General features: G+C 33.9%; 2 protein-coding genes across 4 annotated transcripts; both read right to left on the bottom strand.

The window, feature by feature from the left end:
* Positions 1–5,265: 5,265 nt before the first annotated feature.
* LOC116026680 (cactin-like) lies at positions 5,266–7,911 on the bottom strand. Of its 2 annotated transcripts, none has more exons than XM_031268033.1 (2): positions 7,680–7,911; positions 5,266–7,362 (listed from the first exon to the last, which is right to left on the bottom strand). In XM_031268033.1, exons 1-2 carry the CDS (start codon positions 7,688–7,690, stop codon positions 5,550–5,552), a joined length of 1,824 nt encoding a protein of 607 aa, XP_031123893.1. In that variant the 5' UTR covers positions 7,691–7,911; the 3' UTR covers positions 5,266–5,549. The 2 variants fall into 2 exon arrangements, with proteins under 2 accessions (XP_031123893.1, XP_031123894.1); XM_031268034.1 differs by having other exon boundaries at positions 5,266–7,359.
* A 2,510-nt stretch (positions 7,912–10,421) lies between these two features.
* Positions 10,422–17,322, bottom strand: LOC116027143 (probable sulfate transporter 3.5). Of its 2 annotated transcripts, XM_031268579.1 has the most exons (12): positions 16,964–17,322; positions 15,922–16,129; positions 14,997–15,168; positions 14,759–14,824; positions 14,311–14,424; positions 13,747–13,863; positions 13,535–13,661; positions 12,490–12,776; positions 12,182–12,372; positions 11,046–11,128; positions 10,880–10,956; positions 10,422–10,779 (listed from the first exon to the last, which is right to left on the bottom strand). In XM_031268579.1, exons 1-12 carry the CDS (start codon positions 17,274–17,276, stop codon positions 10,633–10,635), a joined length of 1,902 nt encoding a protein of 633 aa, XP_031124439.1. In that variant the 5' UTR covers positions 17,277–17,322; the 3' UTR covers positions 10,422–10,632. The 2 variants fall into 2 exon arrangements, with proteins under 2 accessions (XP_031124439.1, XP_031124440.1); XM_031268580.1 differs by lacking the exon at positions 14,311–14,424.
* Between the last annotated feature and the right edge of the window lie 1,632 nt (positions 17,323–18,954).

Here is an 18,954-nt window from a genome sequence, read left to right as displayed (position 1 = left end):
TTTTTTTTTTTTTTTTTTTTTTTTTTTTTGTAAAAGTTACACTTTTGATCCTTAATAAATCTTAGAAATTAAAGAAGAAAAATAACCACTATTGAGACTAATTAAGAGTCAAATTTGTAGTCGTAAAAGAGACCAAACGAGTGGAGCATGATTTTAGTTCTAAAATGTCACGAATTTGATTCTTGTCAATACATTCTCGATTAAACTTGCTGCACATAATTTTCATAGTGTGATTTATCTCTTCTGTCTTATAATTTAAAGACCAAAAGTGCAATTCTTTAATATATATTATGCTTACAAGTTGGTTCTTGAAATAGTACATAGAATGAGTTAAACTTTCATTCATGAACTAACTTTAACAATTAAGTTAAAATTCATGTTTTGCAAATTTGTCATGAATTAAAAGAATAAAATTATGCCAAGCACATTGTGCTCAGATGGCATGTAGTGACTCAGTGGAGGCGATATTGACTCTTTGTGCTTCAACAGGTTGAGAAAGTATAGATGAACATATACTATAATGTAATAGGGTCAGTTGTATTAAAAAAAAAAAAGAATAAAATTATATTATATCGGAATAATATAACATTTGATATAAAAAGTTGGATTCATGTACATTAATGTATATTGATTATTAAAATTTATTCTATTTCCGTGTGCTTCAACCACCTGTCGGCAAGTCAATGTTTATCATGATTGCCAATCATACGATTTGTCTAAAGAGAAATATAGAAAGAAAAAAAAAGTATAGGATTATCTATGAACAATATAATTTAAGCATTTTCATATATTTTATTTTATTTGTAGTTGGTTCTATCTCCGGGGTAGTTGATTCTCACCTGAACGCTCTTTAACACATGTTTCTTGTTCCAAATTTCAAGTTATCTACGAAAATGTCACAGCGTTTTTTTCAATTACATCTAATCCATTAAATCTTGACACGTGGACGGCTGCGATTAGTTCTCAATTCTTTCTTGGGCATTGGTTCTCACCTGAGCGTGATATACATACATATATACACACACACCAAAAGAAGAGCATTAAATTAATGTAAATTGCCAAGTACTTTGTGGTTGATATCGTTTTGAGCAAAACAACTCTAAATTATTCAAATTCTATAATTTTTAGGTTAATATTTAATATTTTAGTATTAACTATTAAAGTAGTAAATATTTTATAATTATTAGTCTTTAAAAATTAAAAAAATTTAAATAAATTTTTAAAAATAAAAATAAAATTATAAATACACCAGCACCTAGGCTCTTGAGGAGCGCCTAGCAAATTTTTCAACCATGCATAATACTATAAGGTAATGCAAAAAGTTTCATAGATTTTTTTAAAAATATTTTAGCAAAGAACATAAATCAAACATATATCAAGATGTACATGTAGCATATGCCAATTTAACATTTTCTTTAACGATTTATACTATTTAAAACTACAGGTCTATAATTAATTTTGTATTAATAAAATTTTAATTCAAACAAAACACTCCTACCTAAATACGAAAAAAATTAATTGTAGCTCGCGACTATGACTATGTTTGGCAAACCTAGCTGAAAAGGCAGCTAAAAGCTGAAAAGTAGCTGAAAACTGAAAAGCTTAAACTGAAATATGAAGAGTTGTTAAGCTATTATGCTTAAAACTGTTTGGTAAAATTAGTTCTTTGATAAGCTGATAAATGTTTAAAAAGACTAAAAAGAACATCTTCATACAATTTAAATAGTTTTAAATTCAAATAAGTTTTTTTTTTTTGAAAAACAAATTCAAATAGGTTTGTTTATATATTAAAATATAAAATAGTGAAATCGATGTATTTTAATAAAATATAAAGTAAGAACGTATAATTGAAAACATATAAAGTAAAACAAAATGTTTATAATTCATAAGATTAGTTCATGCAAAAATCAATGTTCAAACACAAATGTCAAATTAAAATTACAACCAAACATATTGAAGAGAAAAATTCAAAAAGGTTTAGCCAAAAAGGTTTTAATTGGGAAGGGTAAATGATGTCATTTCTTTAAAATAGTAAGGTTAAAGATGGAAAAAAAAGTTAGGAAGCTACTAGCTTATTTTGATTAAAAAATAATCTTTTATTTTAAGCTACTAGTTTATTTTAAGAACATTACTAAACAGAGCTTATACCTTATTAGTAGTTTAAAATAAGCTATAAGCTCCTACTCAAACAGAGTCTTAATAGGGAGATGACAATGAGTGCTAAATCAACGTGGATTAGCCCAGACATGACCCATGTACAATATAATACTTGGTGTTGGGCTGACGTAACTCATATACAGGCTAATCAAATGAAGTCGACAAGATTTATGTGGTGTTTGGTTAGATGGAAAATGAATTTCTCGAAATTGAAATTCTTATAATTTGAGGAAAAAACATTTTATATTGTTTGGTGCATGGGAGAATATTTTTCCAATGAAATTTGAATTAATATTTTTCAAATAAAAATTTGAATTCTTCAAATTTGGAGAAAATGAGTTCATTACCCCTCATTCAGTATTTCAATTCCAAAGTCCTTGTGGAAAGAATTATTCAACATGGTGAGACAAAAATACATTTATACATCATTGTTAATTATTATTGTCTATGAGCATGTTAGTTTTTATATACATTATTCCTTAAGTCAATATTATCACGAACCAAACAATATAATTAATATTCCGAGTAATTTTTTTTTTCATAAAATTTAAATTATATTTTTCAACATTTTTTTTGGGGAACTAAAAAGGGTGGGTAGTGACGAAATTATAAGTATTATTATAGAACTGTATAATTATGTATTAAAATGATCTAACAAGTTTCATATTTATAGGATATATTATTAAGTCGAATACATCAATAACTGTATTTTTATCTTTTGTTTTTGTTTTTGAGGGGAGGGGGAATAGTTATACCATGGACCCGTCACAATTTACATATTAAATGTTCACAATTAAAATTGTGAACATTTAGTTGTGAACAATGCGAACATTCCGACCATTCGAATGATACTTAAGAATATGCAAACCAAAGTGAAAGTGATTATATGATTTGAGAGACTTATAAATAATTAAACAAATTTAAGTTTTTGGTTAGCCTCTAACTTGGTTTGATTGGGAGAATATGCGAAAATAATCAAAAGTATGATGTGATGTGAGACGAAAATCAACATAAATTGGAACAAGCCAGCTTTTAGTCATGTTGTGACAACATGATATAAGGAGAGACTTAAGGAATTTATATATCAATTGATCTAGAAATCGTTATTATTGGTTCTTTTTTAAATATGTCATTCATAAAATATTCTGTTTCTGCAAAGTGTCATGAGGAAAAAACATTCTTGATTTTGGTTAAAGACAGCTTGAGAAGACCGAGTTGGGTCAAACCAAATATGATCATATGAGGTTGACTCCACTAAGGATGAAATTAAAGTCAAATGAATCCAATATCCAAATTAACTATCCAATTTCTGCTCAGCAAGAAAAGGATTGTGTCGGAGCTAGATTGCTTCGATTTTATGTGTTTGGGGCAAGTTTATGAGGTTCAAGATATAGTCCAGGAAAATTGAGAAATTTAGATTGTAAAAAAATGATTGTGTCTAGCTTCTTAACACGTATAGCTAATGAACACAAACAATTTGAGCATCATTTTGTTTCCATCACTGATAAATTTTAAAAGTGTACATATTGTATGACATTTTATTTTGATCACTCTCAATTACGACTCTATGTTTTTAATTCATTGCCTAGTAGAATCTAACATTTTCTATATCTAGATTTAGATGGTATTTGTTAGGAACAAGTGTATTAGATAAATTTTGATGATACTAAATAAGTTAAGAATTTAATCTTCAGTTATTTTTCATTTCCTAGACCTAAGGATTTTTCATTGTAAATCCAAAAGGTTCACTTAAGGAATGAACTTTACTGATATGAAAGTAAACTTAATTTGAAAGGTAGCCTAAGGACATTTAGTTTTGAAAGGTGGTGAACAGTAATTTGAAAGGTCCATCTTCGAGAAGTTAGAGACCGGAAAGCTGAAGAGTTGAAGAGTTGAAGTCTTGAAGACCAAAAAGTTGAAAATCAGAAGGGTAAATGGTCGAGTAGTGGAAGGGTCAACCTTATCCAAATAATAGGGGACACAAAGTAAAAATGACCTAATAGTTAATTACTTCTAAAAGGGTAAAGGAAAATAACAAATCCGAAAGTGTGTTTAGTAACGAAAATAAGAAACTCTTAGGATAGTGTGTTTCACACTCCCAAAGACGATGATCAAGTGTTCCATTGTTTGCATTGAGTCTCAGATTCCTTATATGAGACCATGCTTCTAACAAGTCATATGAGGGCTATTGAAATGTTTTTGTGGTTGAAGAACCTTGAAATAATAGGATGAGAAGTGGAAGATAATAATGCGAAAGTAGTTTCAATATAAGGAGAATAAGATGTGAATTTTCTACTTTACGCCTCCAATAATATGGGGGTTTTTGACTTTTCTCTCAAGTTGAAACGGAAACCTAAAGTCGATGATCAAACTTGCCACTTCACTCATAACTAAAGGATAAAAAATGAATACAACCATAACTAGAGGGCTGAGTCGGATTTTGAGTATAAGTAGTCACTAGTCCGGGACCAAAATACAAATTTTCCTATGTATTCAATTGTAATCCCAAACACTTTACTCTAAAGATCTTGGACCATATTATCTTAATATTATTTTTCTCACATGAATTCAATTTTATGACCTCGTCTATTAATAAACAGTCGAACATCATATGTGTGTGTATATATATAAATGTGTGCGCGCGCGCAATGAGAAGCTGGATCAAATGAGAGTGTCAGAGTTGGCCTCACAATTAAAGAAGCAACAAATTAGGTTGAAAAGGGCCCAAATGTATGGTACAATAGCAATGTAAATATGCCCATTTATTTAGAGATAGACAAAAACAGTGTGAATTTAATTTGTAGTCCTCAAACTTTTAATTTACAAACTCACATTTTGAACCTTAAGTTTCAATACTTCCATATTTAATTTTACCAACTAGCTAGGTGAAACACGTACACCCGGTTAAAATAAATGTGTTCCATCATATCAATATTTAGTTGCTGCTAAAATAATTCAATTGAAGCAGTGTAAATATTTAGTTGCTGCTAAAATAATTCAATTGAAGCAGTGTAATTATTTCAATCTCATCGCTACCACTAATAGAACCTCTCCATCACCTCATCATCACCATTGAGAATACGCAACAAGAAAATTAACTATAGCATATGTAAAAGAGGTTTTCATTACATTTTCATAAATTTAGTCAAGTTTAAGATGTTGATAAACATAAAATGTGTACATGTCAGTTTAGAGTAATTTCAAACACTATGATTAATGGGACAAGAAACAGATTCCAACACTGCAACTGCATAATAGTTTTACATGACAGCAAAGCTAAAACAGCATAAAGAGTAAATGGAATCGGTAATGGCTAGCAGGAATTGATAGCAGGATGAAGAAAACACCTTATCAAGCTTGCAGACAAAGATAGAAGCTGCTAGCCTGATGCTTCATCGACGGTATCTATTGCGTTTGAAATTGAAGTACAGATGTAGAATCCCTCTGTCAAATATGCATTTGAACCCTTTCTTGTGTGAATATTCCCATTCTCTGTTGACAATTCGGAATGCTATGTCCTCGTAAGGGGGGCCTGCATGAAACTTGATGATGCAGGTATCAACACTGTCTCCATCCTTCTCTATTACATAAGTTGGAGCTTTTGATCTGTCAACAAGGTCTGGATAGAAGATGTTAAACTTGTATCCCTGCACAGTTTTTGGGGGTGGATTGTCATAGTCGTAATGAGTCTGATTATACTTGTTCCATTCGTATCCAGTATGAACACGATTGAAGTACTTGGGCTTCCTTGGGCGGTACTTGTCATGCCACCAGTAAACCTCTGAATCAAGATTAACTTCATCATTAGAGCCAAACACTGCATCTCCTTCCTCCATAGCTCCCATGGCTTTCAAGGCCTTCTTCTCAAGGTTGTCTTCAGGAGGCTTTGGTTTTGGAATCATATCCTGAACGCGACGTTCTTCCAGAACTGCCATTCGGTTCTTTTCAAGCATAGCTCTGTCTTCATCAGGATCAATTGCCTCTTCCTTTTTGTCATCATGTACTAACAGAGGCGAATATGATCCATCATCCCGGTCATCCTCATTTTCTTCTTCTTCTTCCACCTCCTCCTCCTCCTTATTATCTTCATTAAGCACAGGCTCTGCAGATATAGCTTGATTATTCTTCTGAATATAATCTAGGTCTTCTTTCCTCTCAGATGGTGTCTCAAGCTGTTCTAGATATTTACCCAACATTTTTGAGTGGATTTCTTTTAGACAAGCCTTAGCCTTGAAAATCTGAAGCCGCTTAAGAACAGCTTCCCAATATTCAACCACTTTGGCGGTTCCAGATCGCATCTGGGTTTCAATTTGCACTTGCAAAGCTTCCAATTCACCGTAACTCTTACCCTTCAAGAAAAGCTTCACATCTGTTTCAATGCTAGAATGTAAACCCCTTTCTTCAGCCTGCAACTCTGGCGGTAAGTGCTCTCCCCGCACTCTGGCTCGATCCATAGCGTCCCTTTTCCGGGCCTCTGACAATTCCCAATTGCAAACCACCAAAAGCGCTTCCCAATACTGTACATGCGTCTCTGTTGCCCTATCCAAATCAAGGTGCATTTTGATATCCTCCTGAAGTTCCTCTATTTCCTTCATTGTCAAACCCTTGAACACCATGTATGGCTCGTTGATTTCAATATCGAAATCACAAGAAGGATCAAGTTGCTCGATAAGAACATCAATAGGCTTGATTCGGCCTTGTTGAATCCGAATCTTCGTCCTGGTTTTGCTTTGGTCAAAGTGGAATTCCTCCTCTTTTTTCTCCCAATCCTGAAACTCAGCTCTAGCTCGCTCTCTGGCAAGCATTGCCATTTCTTCCTCACGCTGGGCCTTTTCAATTGCTCTCTCTTCTCTCCGTTTCTTCACCTTCTCAATTTCTGCTATTCGCTCTTTCTGTCTTTCCTTCTCAGCTTTAAGCGAGAAGGACTCGAGCGGAACACCCCGAGATATATCGCGGTGGATTTTCTTCTCCCAGATAAACTTCTCATTTAAGTTTGAATCACCAAAAGAATTTGAATCGTTGGAGTAACCAGAAAGCTTCTGGTTAGCATTCAATTTCTTCGCAATCTTCTTCAACCTCCTCTCAGCTTTCTTCGCCATGTACTTAGCAATATCTTCGTCAGTAATTTTTCTCTTCTTCCCACTCTTCATCCGTTCATCCTCCTCCGACTCAAAATCATCGGACTTCCACCGTTGGTTCCGTCTACTGAAATGAAAATAACACAGTTAAGCAGTATGTAGCACAAAGTATTGATTCAATTTGAAGAATTAGGCAATTTTTCCTAAATTTCCACTTCCTAGGGTTCTTGACCAATTTCAACAACGCACAATTCACAAATCAATTCCACCAAATCAAATTCAACGAATCTCAAGTATATGCTCAAGCATCAACAGTTATAAAAATCGAATTGCATAATTACACAATGAATCATATGAAATCGAAATTGAAATTCGCAAGACTATATTCACACTTTCACATGATGGTTTAAGGAATTGAGGAGCAGAGTGTTTGAGAATTCATACCTTGTTTCCATGAGGAAGATTAGGGCGAAGAGAAAAAAGTGAAACTCGCGGAGAGAGACACGGACAACTGGTGCGATGAAATGGAGAGCTGCGACTGGGGATTCTGGAGGAGAGCAGCGACGCGGGGAGGTAGAATGCGAAGATTTTGGCGGGAATTTGCTGGGTTATGTATTTATGTGAGAGATGGGCAATATTTGGTCGCGACAGGGCAAGGAGGGAAAAGGGAAGGGTTTAGGCTTGGGCTTGGGAAAAAAGGGAAAAGTAAAAATATTTATAGGAGGAGGGTCACGGTGGGATTGAAATAAGATGAATGGATAATTGGATAAACACGCTCATGCTATATTATTATTATTATTATTATTATTTTTTATTTTTTTTTACCTTTCTTCTACTCTTTATCTGCAATTCCTTTTGATCCATCATGTTTGAGCTAACGGGCTAATTAAATAAAACCTAATTATTAAAATACTTATTTAAACTTGAATGTATAAAACTACAAAATAAATTAAAATATATTTATTTAGTAACACATAAATAAATATAATACTCTATATTTATAATAAGATCGACCCTAAAATTTAATTTATTTATGCAAATTACTTACTAAAATTATTCTAAATAATGCATAGAAATTAAGTTTATCAAACGTATTGTTTTGGAGTAGTATCCAAAGATTCATATGACTGTTAGATCGAGGTTGAGAGCAAAGCATGAAAAACATATGTGATGCGGTAGTAAATTTTAAATTTGAATGGTGAATGTAAAAGGGCCATATGAGACGATAAAATCATGGTCTACGTGGTAGTAAATTTTAAATTTGAATGGTGAATGTAAAAGGGTCATATGAGACGATAAAATCATGGTCTACTACTTTCTCTAGTTGTGTAAGAAGTGGGGGTGCTTGTGACTCGTGGTGAGGCCATGTGGCTCGGGTGAGCGTACATTTTTTTTTGAAAGCACAAACAAAGAGCCAACGCCCCCACTGGAATCGAACTTGTAACCTCTCACTTGAGAGAGCCATAGTTATGTCGCTTGACCACAAAGTCTTTGGCACTATCAATCGTACAGGATCATTCTTCTTCATCTTTGCCTTGATTTCTCCACCTAATTAATTTGCAGTTTGGACTTCATATTTCGTCTTGGTAATTGGAAATCATCAACAATTAGTCAGTCTATAGGTTCAATTAGTGTATTAGGTCTAAATTCATTATCTTGTTACGGAGTATTATTTATGGGAAGGTGGCATATTTGGTTCCTGATGTATTTTCATATTGACGATTCAGTTTCTTAGTTATGATCGTATCTATTTTTTATCCTCAATTATGAGCAAAGTGTCATATCTTCTTGTATTTCAAAAATTCTTATTTGATCACTCTTGTTGCTTAAGAAGAAAATTTTAAATAAAAAAAGACTTTTAGGATAGTGTGTGCTTCGTAAGGGAAATTAGAAGGTTTCACACGCCCTATTGATCAAGATTTCCCTCGTTTGGATTGAGTCTCATATTCCTTATACAAGTCTTATGTTCCTAACAAAGTGAGATCTTGGGTATTACTTAGGAACCAAAGATACAATTTTTGTTATGTATTCCGTTGTAATCCAAACACTTTACATCAATTGTTTGGATTAAAAGCATCATATGTGTGTGTGTATGTATCATGGTTGCAGTAGGCGCTAGGCGCTAGTTGGGCGGTAGACTAGCGCCTAGCGCCTAAGCGGTCTAAGCGCCGCCTAGGAAGTATCTAGGCGGCGACCTATAAAAACAAAAAATTAATTCATGTGTGTGGGTGTTTGTCATATATTATATTATATATATATTTCTTACTTCTCTTACTTATGTAAATAAATAAATTTAAATATATATAAATATAATAATAAAATTAACAAGGCCGACTTGCTCGAGTTAACTTGGCTAACTCTGCCGAGTTAGGCGAGTTAACTCGGCCAAATTCAGCCTAGTCGGCCGCCAACTCGGTCTAGTTGGCCGAATTTGGCGCTAGACGGCCGGCCACCTAGGCGGACGCCTAGGGAGCAATTCGCCTCGGTTTAGGAGCACCTAACGCCTAGGCGGGAATTTTTGCAACAGTGGTATGTATGCAATGAGAAGTTGGATCAAATGAGAGTGTCAGAGTGGGTCTTCAATTAAAGAAGCAACAAATTAGCTTGAAACGGGCCCAAATGTATTGTACAATAGCAAAGTAAATATGCCCATTTATTTAGAGATAGACAAAAACAGTGTGAATTTAATTTGTAGTCCTCAAAATTTAATTTTACAAACTCACATTTTGATCCTTAAGTTTCAATACTTCCACGTTTAGTTTTACCAACTAGCTAGGTGAAACGCACCGGGTTAAAATAAAGGGATGTTGTCCAACAATATTTAGTTGCTGCGAAAATAATGCAATTGAAGCAGCTATTTATTTCAATCTTAATTGCTACCGCACCTATCCATCACCCCATCACCATTTGAGAATGGTGTGTTTCTCCTTCTAACCCATATCTCTAATGGTAAATGGAGATTAACTTGAAGTAATTTTAGCCAAGTTAGTCTAACTGTTGACTTGGTAATCACAAAATTTCAAATTCAATTTTGAATTGAAGTGATCTATTGACATTCTTGATTTGAATTAACCTAAGCTGCTTTACCAGTTAAATTCACAAGGTCGAATTTACACAATACTTTACAAACTTTCTAGTAGTGATTGCGGTTATCCTTCATCTTCCAAACTCATAAAAAAAACTTCATATCACAACATTAACACTTCATATCAGAGGGGAACTAAACACGAAAGTAGACAACATGCCAAGCCATTTGTATCTATATGTTGCTCATCCACAAGTTTATATATATGGCACGTATGGGCAGCTCAGTTGATTACAGGAGTGAAGTTTAGAAACAATATATAGATGAAGTGAGGGTGTGGATTACAAGATCGAGATTGGGATTAAAATTAAATTAAACGGGCATGGATTTGAGAGAAAAGTTGCAAGCCTCAATTGCATCATCAATTGACAGGAAAACTGATTCCTTTCCAATAAGTTCTATGAACTTTGATAATATCAGCTTCTCCATCACCCCCAACCTCGGATTTATCAAAACCATCTAATAAAAGTAATTCCATATAATATTTTAAGTATTGTGAGATTATTATTAAAAAAAAAAAAGTAATGTAAGGAAATAATGAAGATGGTGAAGTACGTACCTTAATCCCTTTTGCTAGTAAGCTCTTTCTAATTTCAACTAGTGTTTCAATGCCCGTTACATCAATTGAGTTAATGGCTGCATTATGCAAAATTCAATCAACAAATAATAATAATAATAATAATAATAATAATAATAATAATAATAATAATAATAATTTTTTGTACCTCCAAAGTCCAGCAGTAAGTATTCAACGTTTGACCCTTTAGAATTCGAAATTTTTTGTTCATCTCTGATCCACCTTAGAACTCTGATCCAATCAAAGCCATACAATTAACAAAGAAAAATCAAAATCTTTATGAAAAAGGAAACACAATTAACAAAGAAAATCAAAACCTGTATGAAAATGGAACAAAAATGGGGTTTTATGGTGCAAATTGCATTAGGAAGACCCAATGTGAGAAAGTGTTGGCAGGAAAAGAACTCATGACTATTAGGTAAGAGAGTAATACTGCACACACTTGACCAACTCTTCCAGTGCAAGAAAGCACTTTATAGTTATACAAAAACATCAATATGACACCTCAATTATTATTAGATCACTTTATAGTTATACAAAAACATCAATATGACACCTCAATTGTTATTAGATGATAATTGAGTTAATACCCAATATAATTCTCGGCTATAGTGGTTTTACTCAATTTAGTCCTAAATGATTTTTTGTGTTAAATTTAGTCATCGATTTTGATAGTTTTACACAATTTAGTCATTTGTTAAAAATTTTGTTACTTGACTGTTAGAAATATGGTCCTAATGATAAGTTTTCATCATTCATTCCATTTGGGATATTCCTTCATTTTCCCCTTATTAAGATCCACGTAGAAATCCAAATCTTCATACCCAAATATGTATTTATTTAGGGTTAAAGTTGATTTGGGATGAAGATCTTCATTTCAGCGTGGGCTTGATAATGGGGAGAAGAAGGAATCATCCCAAATGTGATCGATAAGGATGATAAATTACCATTATGACTCTATTTCTAATAGCCAACTAACAGAATTTTTAATAAAGAACTAAATTGTGTAAAACCATCAAAGTCCATGACTAAATTGAGCTTGTCATTTAGGACTAAATTGAGTAAAATCATTATAGTCGAGGACTATATTAGGTATTAGCTGGATGATTAATTGTGGGCAAAGAAGCAAGATTGAGACTGGGGCACTCGTCCTTCGACTCACTAAGTCACTGTGATTTACCTCTCTACCATAGTTGGGTTCGAGTGTGTGGCTCTTGGGGTGAGGAATTTCGCCTTTCGTGGACAAAACATCAGTAAAAACGAGAAGTAAAATGAAATTATTACCTTTCCCTAATGTAATTGGCATTTGCAAAGTATATTGGAGAACCAAGCTGCAAGATCAAAATCCCTGGAAACCCAGTTCCACCTGGATACTGTTCAACGTCACAATATATTCCACTCTCTACCATGCTCCCAAGCTTGCATGAAGGAGGCCTAGCTACATGCAAAAGCGCCCTCACTAAAGCCAGAGCTATCTGCATGCATATAATAATAATAATCATACAATAATGACACACAAATATATAATTGGATTAATTAGAATTTTTGGATCGATCTTATTGGGAAATTAAAATTAAATTGTGTATACATACGGATAACACAAGCCCATAGGTCATGGTAACGAAGATGACACCAAGAGCCCCCACCAAGCAAATCATGAAATCAAACTTGTCTGTCTTGTAGAGATGGTAGAACTTTTTGTACTTGATTAGGCCGAGCATGGCTGATGCGATAATGGCCGATAGAGCCACTAGGGGAGTGTAGCTAAAGATTGGGGCTAAGAACAGGAGAGTTAGACACATGCAGATCGACATTACAACGTTGGACATGGGGGTCCTGCAACCCGCGTTGAAGTTCACCGCAGTTTTTGAGAATGGACCTGAAAATAACCCAAATAGATGTTAGTGGAAATGCATAGATATATTTACGGGCAGGTTTGGTAAATGACTGTTAGCTATATTAGTTGATTGGGTTAGAGGGTATGAGTAGTTGATGACGTGGTCAGTGGGCGCGTGCAGTACACGCACCCGCTGGGCACAATAAGTGCCTCTCACGCGAGCAAAGGCAACTGGCATTTATTGTTGGTGGACCCCACTTTCTGCAATAAACCATAAATTTGCAGGAGTAAATTTATCTTGTCTCACTTGCCTCGCTCTCTTCTAACATGGCATAAATTTTCTTAAAAACCGTGAATAAATCATTGATGTAGATGTTCTAACATTAATTGATTGTAGAAAAATGTTTGATAAATTAGCTGATAGCTGTTTGGTATAATTTCTTTTCTCAAAAAGCTAATTGAAAAAGTTGTTTTGAACAGTTTTTTGAATTTTTATATTTTGGAGTTACAAAAAGTTGATTAACCAGACACTTATATTGATTTTTTTAACCAAGTCAAACAGTTAATAGTGGTCAAATAAGTCAAAATTGACTGATAAGCTAACTATTTTACCAAACATGGTCCTATATAATAGAGAACTAAATTTTCTAAAAGTATAAAAGTTAAAGGTCAAAATGTAACAAAATTATTTGTTAAGAACCAAATATGATAAAATTACTAATTTACAAAGTTAAACCTGATGATGGTATTAAAAACCTTTGGTGTTCATATTGTTTTCATGGTAAGATTGATTACAATACCTGTTGTTAAGTAGCAAGATGTGAAGGAGCCAATGATGTTCATGAGTCCAAAGGCAATCATCTCCTTATTGCCATCAATATGTTCATTTTTCATCACTGCAAAACTCCTCCCAATTGCTATTCCTTCCTGTACATATATATGCATAAATGAGATTTAATAATAATTCCAATAAAGAAAAAAAGAAAAACAATTGAAGGTTATTTGTACATACAGCTAGAGCAATCAAGGCTGTGATGCTTCCAGCTTTAATTGGTGCATAAATGTACTTGGAATCAAAGTTCAATCTTTGGATGGACAGAGGGTTTATTCCTTTCTTTAGTTCTCCCACCTGCATCCAATAAAGCTTATATAATAAGTTTGAACTCCAAACTTAAAGGCCCCTCAACTCTTCTGCCTTAAAAAGTAGTGAAGGTGGTAAATTGTGAGATAAGCCCCTATTGACTTTCAAAAGTTTGTATACAAGTTGTTTGACATCGGCTAGGTTCGCTGAATTCAGCCATGCTCGATTTGAGACGTGGTGTTGTGGCTTACCATAAATGGATATGGTTAAACGCCCTTAATGTCCACCTACTTATTACCAATTAGTTTTAAGTAGGATATAGCTAAAGAACTTTACGGTTAAGTGTGCTTGGCGCTGAGATCAATCACTAGTGGTAGGATTAGAACTTTGCACAACGGCTAGCAAAGCAAAGCTTATAATAACCAATATAATCACTATATTGGTTATATTGACAATAAAAATGTAAAATAGCAAAGTAAAATTAGAGGGATTTACAGTTTGGATGCCAAGTTTTTCTGCATGAGCAAAGTAAGCAAAGAGGCAGCCAACAATGACAGTCACCATAGGAGCTATGGCTGAAACCCAAAACAATCTTGGAAGCTTCTTTTTCTGAAAATTCACGAATTTATTTATTTTTATTTTCATTATAAAATTTTTTAAGAAAAATCTTATCAAGTGTTTAACTTCAGGCTGTCATAGCGGGCCGGCCCGCTCCACCGCGAACTTAATTTCTAGCAAGCTTTTGCGAGCCAACCTGGAGGCTAGGGTTCATGCAACCCTAGCCCACTCCACGCGATTGGTGGACTCCGGGTCTTAATGGGCCAAGCCCACTCTTTTGCGGGCATTTTTTTTATAGCCTTAATTTATTCCACCACAGGACAAGTGTAGGTCAGCCCGTGGGCTTCAGCCCGCTTTGATAGTACTATGTTGAAGGGACACTTACTACATATCTAGTGGATTGTAGGAAAGCAAGGAAGATAACACCAATCACAATGCTCCTCCAATTACACTGCACAAATAAGCAAGCTCCATGGATTAAATTAAACTAAAGAAAATAATAAAATATTACTCGAACAAAACTTTTAGTATCGAATCTTATATCACATGACATGACTTTATCTAATTAATTCGTTAAGTACTGATTTACAGGTAAATAGTTAACATAAAAAATTATGACGGACCTCATTTTTATAGGTGGAAATGGCGTGTATAACAGAAACCAAATCAGTATGGTGTGTGAAATGCTTCAAGCCAAGGATGCCTTTCAGCTGCTGCAAACATATGAGTACTGCTGTCCCACTCATGAAACCAGTGATTGTTGAATGCGATAGAAAATCCACCAATATTCCTAGCCTATACAAAACATTAATTTAAGAAAAACCCATAGTTTTATACATTTTAAAATTAAAATATGCAATTATTTTCAAATGGACGGTCACAAGATCGAACTCCAATAGTAGGGGAAATTAATTCTTAAGGCTGAAAAAGATTGAGAAAGTATATATGTATAGAACATATACTACTTTATAAAGAATTATGGGTATTTTAAGAATGCAGACAGTTATAAACTGTTATAAATAGTGAATGATGGTGATGCTATTATTAAGGTTTTCAAGATAATCAAGATAAGATATATTGACAAGACCGAAATTGGTCAAGTTGAAGCTATTGATTGATTTGGATGGTTTCTTCATGCTTTTCTCTTTTTGATTTGTGCAATGAAGTGCTTTTATGAACTATATATTTGTTTGGCAGAGGCTTAGAATGTCATGTCCAACATTCTGCTATCGAAATATAATGTTTATAATAAGATTATAAGTTCAACTCCTGACAAAAGCGACCTGTTGACTCTCTTTTGTTTGAGCTAATAGTTATTGACAACCTAAACTGGTTAATATCATGACAGTTTTTTGTTAGTTAGAGTCACAAGACAAGTAGGATCTCGGGTAGTGGCTATGAATTTTCTCCTCATTCAAAAAAATGGTGTTTATTGTTATTAATGATCCTCTTTCTTCCATTCTCATCATTAACTATTGTTTGATACGATTAACAACTAATGATAGAGTGAATACACAAACAAAACCTTGTGTAAGTTTACATAGTTACCTCAACAAACCCATGATGGTTTGAACCAAACCAGAGACAAGGGTGGCTGTGAACACCAAACTCACGTAAAGTTCCAAGTTGTCTTGTGGTTTCACTACTTCTTCAATGGTGGCAGCTATGAGCAACGACGAAGCCGCCACCGTACCCACCGCAAGATGCTTTGAACTTCCAAACACTGCGTAAATCAATGGCGGCACAAAGCTCGAATCTGCATTTGTGATGCTATGACTAAGTCAGTAAGTGATTTAGTCATATCTGACACTTTAGGTATTCGGTTTTGTTGTAACTGATTATTTGTCTATAGTGATAGCACATAGACATCTAAGCAAAACAGTCACTCCACAACTCTAGTTGACAGAATATATTACACCATCTAGTATTCAACAGAGAAGTGGTAGATAAAACGACTAAACTTGAAACAGGTAGAGATAAAAAAAAAATTGCCTCATATGATTCGATCACTTAATTAGTCATATACTTGCAGCACAAACGCAAGTATTTAGTTTTGTTGTAACTGATTATTTGTCTATAGTGATAACACATAGACGTCTAAGCAAAACAGTCTCTCCACAACTCCAGTTGACAGATAGTACACCATCTAGTATTCAGCAGAGAAGTAGTAGATAAAACGACTAAACTTGAAACAAATCAATAATTTGCCTCATATGACTCACTTAGTCATATACTTGCAAGGATTTAGTTTTGTTGTAACTGATTATTTGCCTTATTATAACTTTTAAGAAAAACAATTTTCACACAATTATAGCACACGATCTAGTATTTAAGAGAAGAGTAATAGGTAAAACGACTAAAGTTGACATAACACGCATGTGTAGCTTATAGATAAATTGTCTCATATGATTAAATCACTTACTGGCTTAGTCATATACTTGCAACAAAAATGCAAGTATTCAGTTTTCTTGTAACTGATTATTTGGTATAGCACATAGGCTTCTAAGCAAAACAGTCTTTTTACAATTCCGATGGACAAGCTATAGTACATCATCTAGTGTTCAGAAGAGAAGTGATAGATAAAACTTACAGAGTCCGATGATGGGAGGAATGTTGGCGAGCTTAGCGTAGCTGATTCCCTGAGGGATGGCGAGGCTGGCGATGGTGATTCCGGCGAGAACATCGTACATGAAGAGATTAAGATTGTAGTTGGGAAGCCAATTGAGAATGGGGATGAAGTACTGAAATCCCTTTGTCACCCTGCGTGAAAATGGCTCGTCCTTGAATTCGCTGAAGGGATCGTCGGGGAAAAACACCTCCTTCAGGTTTGCCCGGAGCACCGCCGGAAAGCTCCGTGGCTCCGCGAAGCTCACCGGAGCCCGTGCCTGGGAAGAATTCGTCATCTCTGCTTCAATTTTGTCTGAGGAAGAAGAAGAAGAAGAGATGAATTGTGAGTAGATATGCGAGTTTATTGCATGCATTTATAGACAAGAGTGATACCAAAAAAAAAATTAAAAAAAAAAAATTCTGCACACACTTAACTCACTAGTTTAGTAGACAGTTTGAGAGAAGAAGATGGAGTGATGCAAGATGACAAGAATTTTGGGAATTGAAACAATTAATTTTATTTCTAATCTCTCCATTATTATAAAATATGCTGACGGTAATGATGACTATTGATTTTTTTTTCAAACAACTAAATTTAGTCTAAATGTTTCTATAATCAAAGGAGTGGTGAGGTTACTTTCAGTAATAAGATCACTTTTCAAAATCTAAGGTGATATTTCCAGTATTTAAAGTTTCTTATTTAATTGAAATTGTGGGAATAGGAGTTAGTATCTTCATTCAAAGTTTTATATATCCAACAAAAATTCATAGGCAAATTCAGCAAAAGTTAATCGTTTAACCAAACTTTTTAGCATAAGAACTTTTCCAGTAAATTAAAGTAGTCTCTATTTGATAGAAGATCTATTATTTTGGCTTAACAAAAGGATTAGCCAAATGACGGCCTTTAGTTCATGTGTTGAGGACTATCTAAGTTAAAATTGAGGAGTTCTCCGTGCCAGTCCAAGGAATAAAGAATGTCTTATGAAAAAGAGTTTTTAGACACATTCTTCAAGACTCTTAACAACAAGACAAGTCCAGAAAAGCTGCAAAATTACTTTTAGAATCTTCTACCGTGACTTGCTTTAACACCAATTGCCAAAATCAAACGCAATTTTATTTTCTTGTACTTGCATAGTAATCAGTGTGTTTCGATGAAATGCTAGACTCAACTCTCCAAACTTCTAAAAACCTGAGGATTTTTTGGTTGGATGGGATGTCTGCCCACTGGGACTTTGTTGCTACTTTTCCTAATCTTCTAATACCCTTTTATAGCACTTTTTAGACCACACATCATCTGCTCATTTCAAAGTGGACGGCTACATTGGCAAATCATCTTTAGCCTAAGTTAAGGTATAATGATTCACTTATCTTTCAACTTAATAAATGTTACGGAGTAAATATTTAGAATTTCTTTTCCAGACATTTATTCACAATTCCATACTTGACAGGATCTCTTAAAATAAGGGAAAAACAAAACTATGAGGATATCATTTTACAAACGATAAAAAAAAAAATACAGATATGGAGACACAAAACGATATACAAAACACAGTATATACAACATATACAAATAGTTAGAGATCAGATTTCTTACCGAATTGAAACTTATGTTATTGATGATCAATCTTCAAGTTTCCATCCGTAGTGAAGCGGAGTCGCTTCAAGGTGAATGTAAATTTTTATGAACTGAATTTAAAAAAATAACAAAAGGTTTACAAAAACAAATGTATCTGTATACAATTTTTTTTTTAAAAGACAAAAATGGAAAAAAAAAATCTTCAATCACGTAGATTCCCAGACAACTTGAAGAGTGGGTTATGATCAATATGATCAATACAGATCTGGGTGAAAGTTGAAGAGTGGATTGATTCAATTCTGGAGATTTTTTTTAATAAAAAACTAAAACTAGATAAAAATTTATTTTTTTTTTAGAAGGAAAACTAGATAAAGATGGATAGTGATTACAGTCTGAAC

Source organism: Ipomoea triloba, chromosome 8, assembly GCF_003576645.1.
Source record: "Ipomoea triloba cultivar NCNSP0323 chromosome 8, ASM357664v1".
Lineage (NCBI taxonomy): Eukaryota > Viridiplantae > Streptophyta > Magnoliopsida > Solanales > Convolvulaceae > Ipomoea > Ipomoea triloba.
The sequence above is the reverse complement of the archived record's forward strand: the minus strand, read 5'-3'. Positions and strand labels throughout refer to the sequence as shown.

Bases quoted from the DNA above. Each gene is read 5' to 3' on its own strand.
- LOC116027143 (XM_031268579.1), bottom strand. From the start codon at position 17,276: ATGACGAATTCTTCCCAGGCACGGGCTCCGGTGAGCTTCGCGGAGCCA. The intron at 15,169-15,921 runs GTAACTATGTAA...TGTTTTGTATAG, and splicing joins ACCATCATGGGTTTGTTGAG to GCTAGGAATATTGGTGGATT. The intron at 10,780-10,879 runs GTACGTACTTCA...TACTTTTATTAG, and splicing joins TACTAGCAAAAGGGATTAAG to ATGGTTTTGATAAATCCGAG.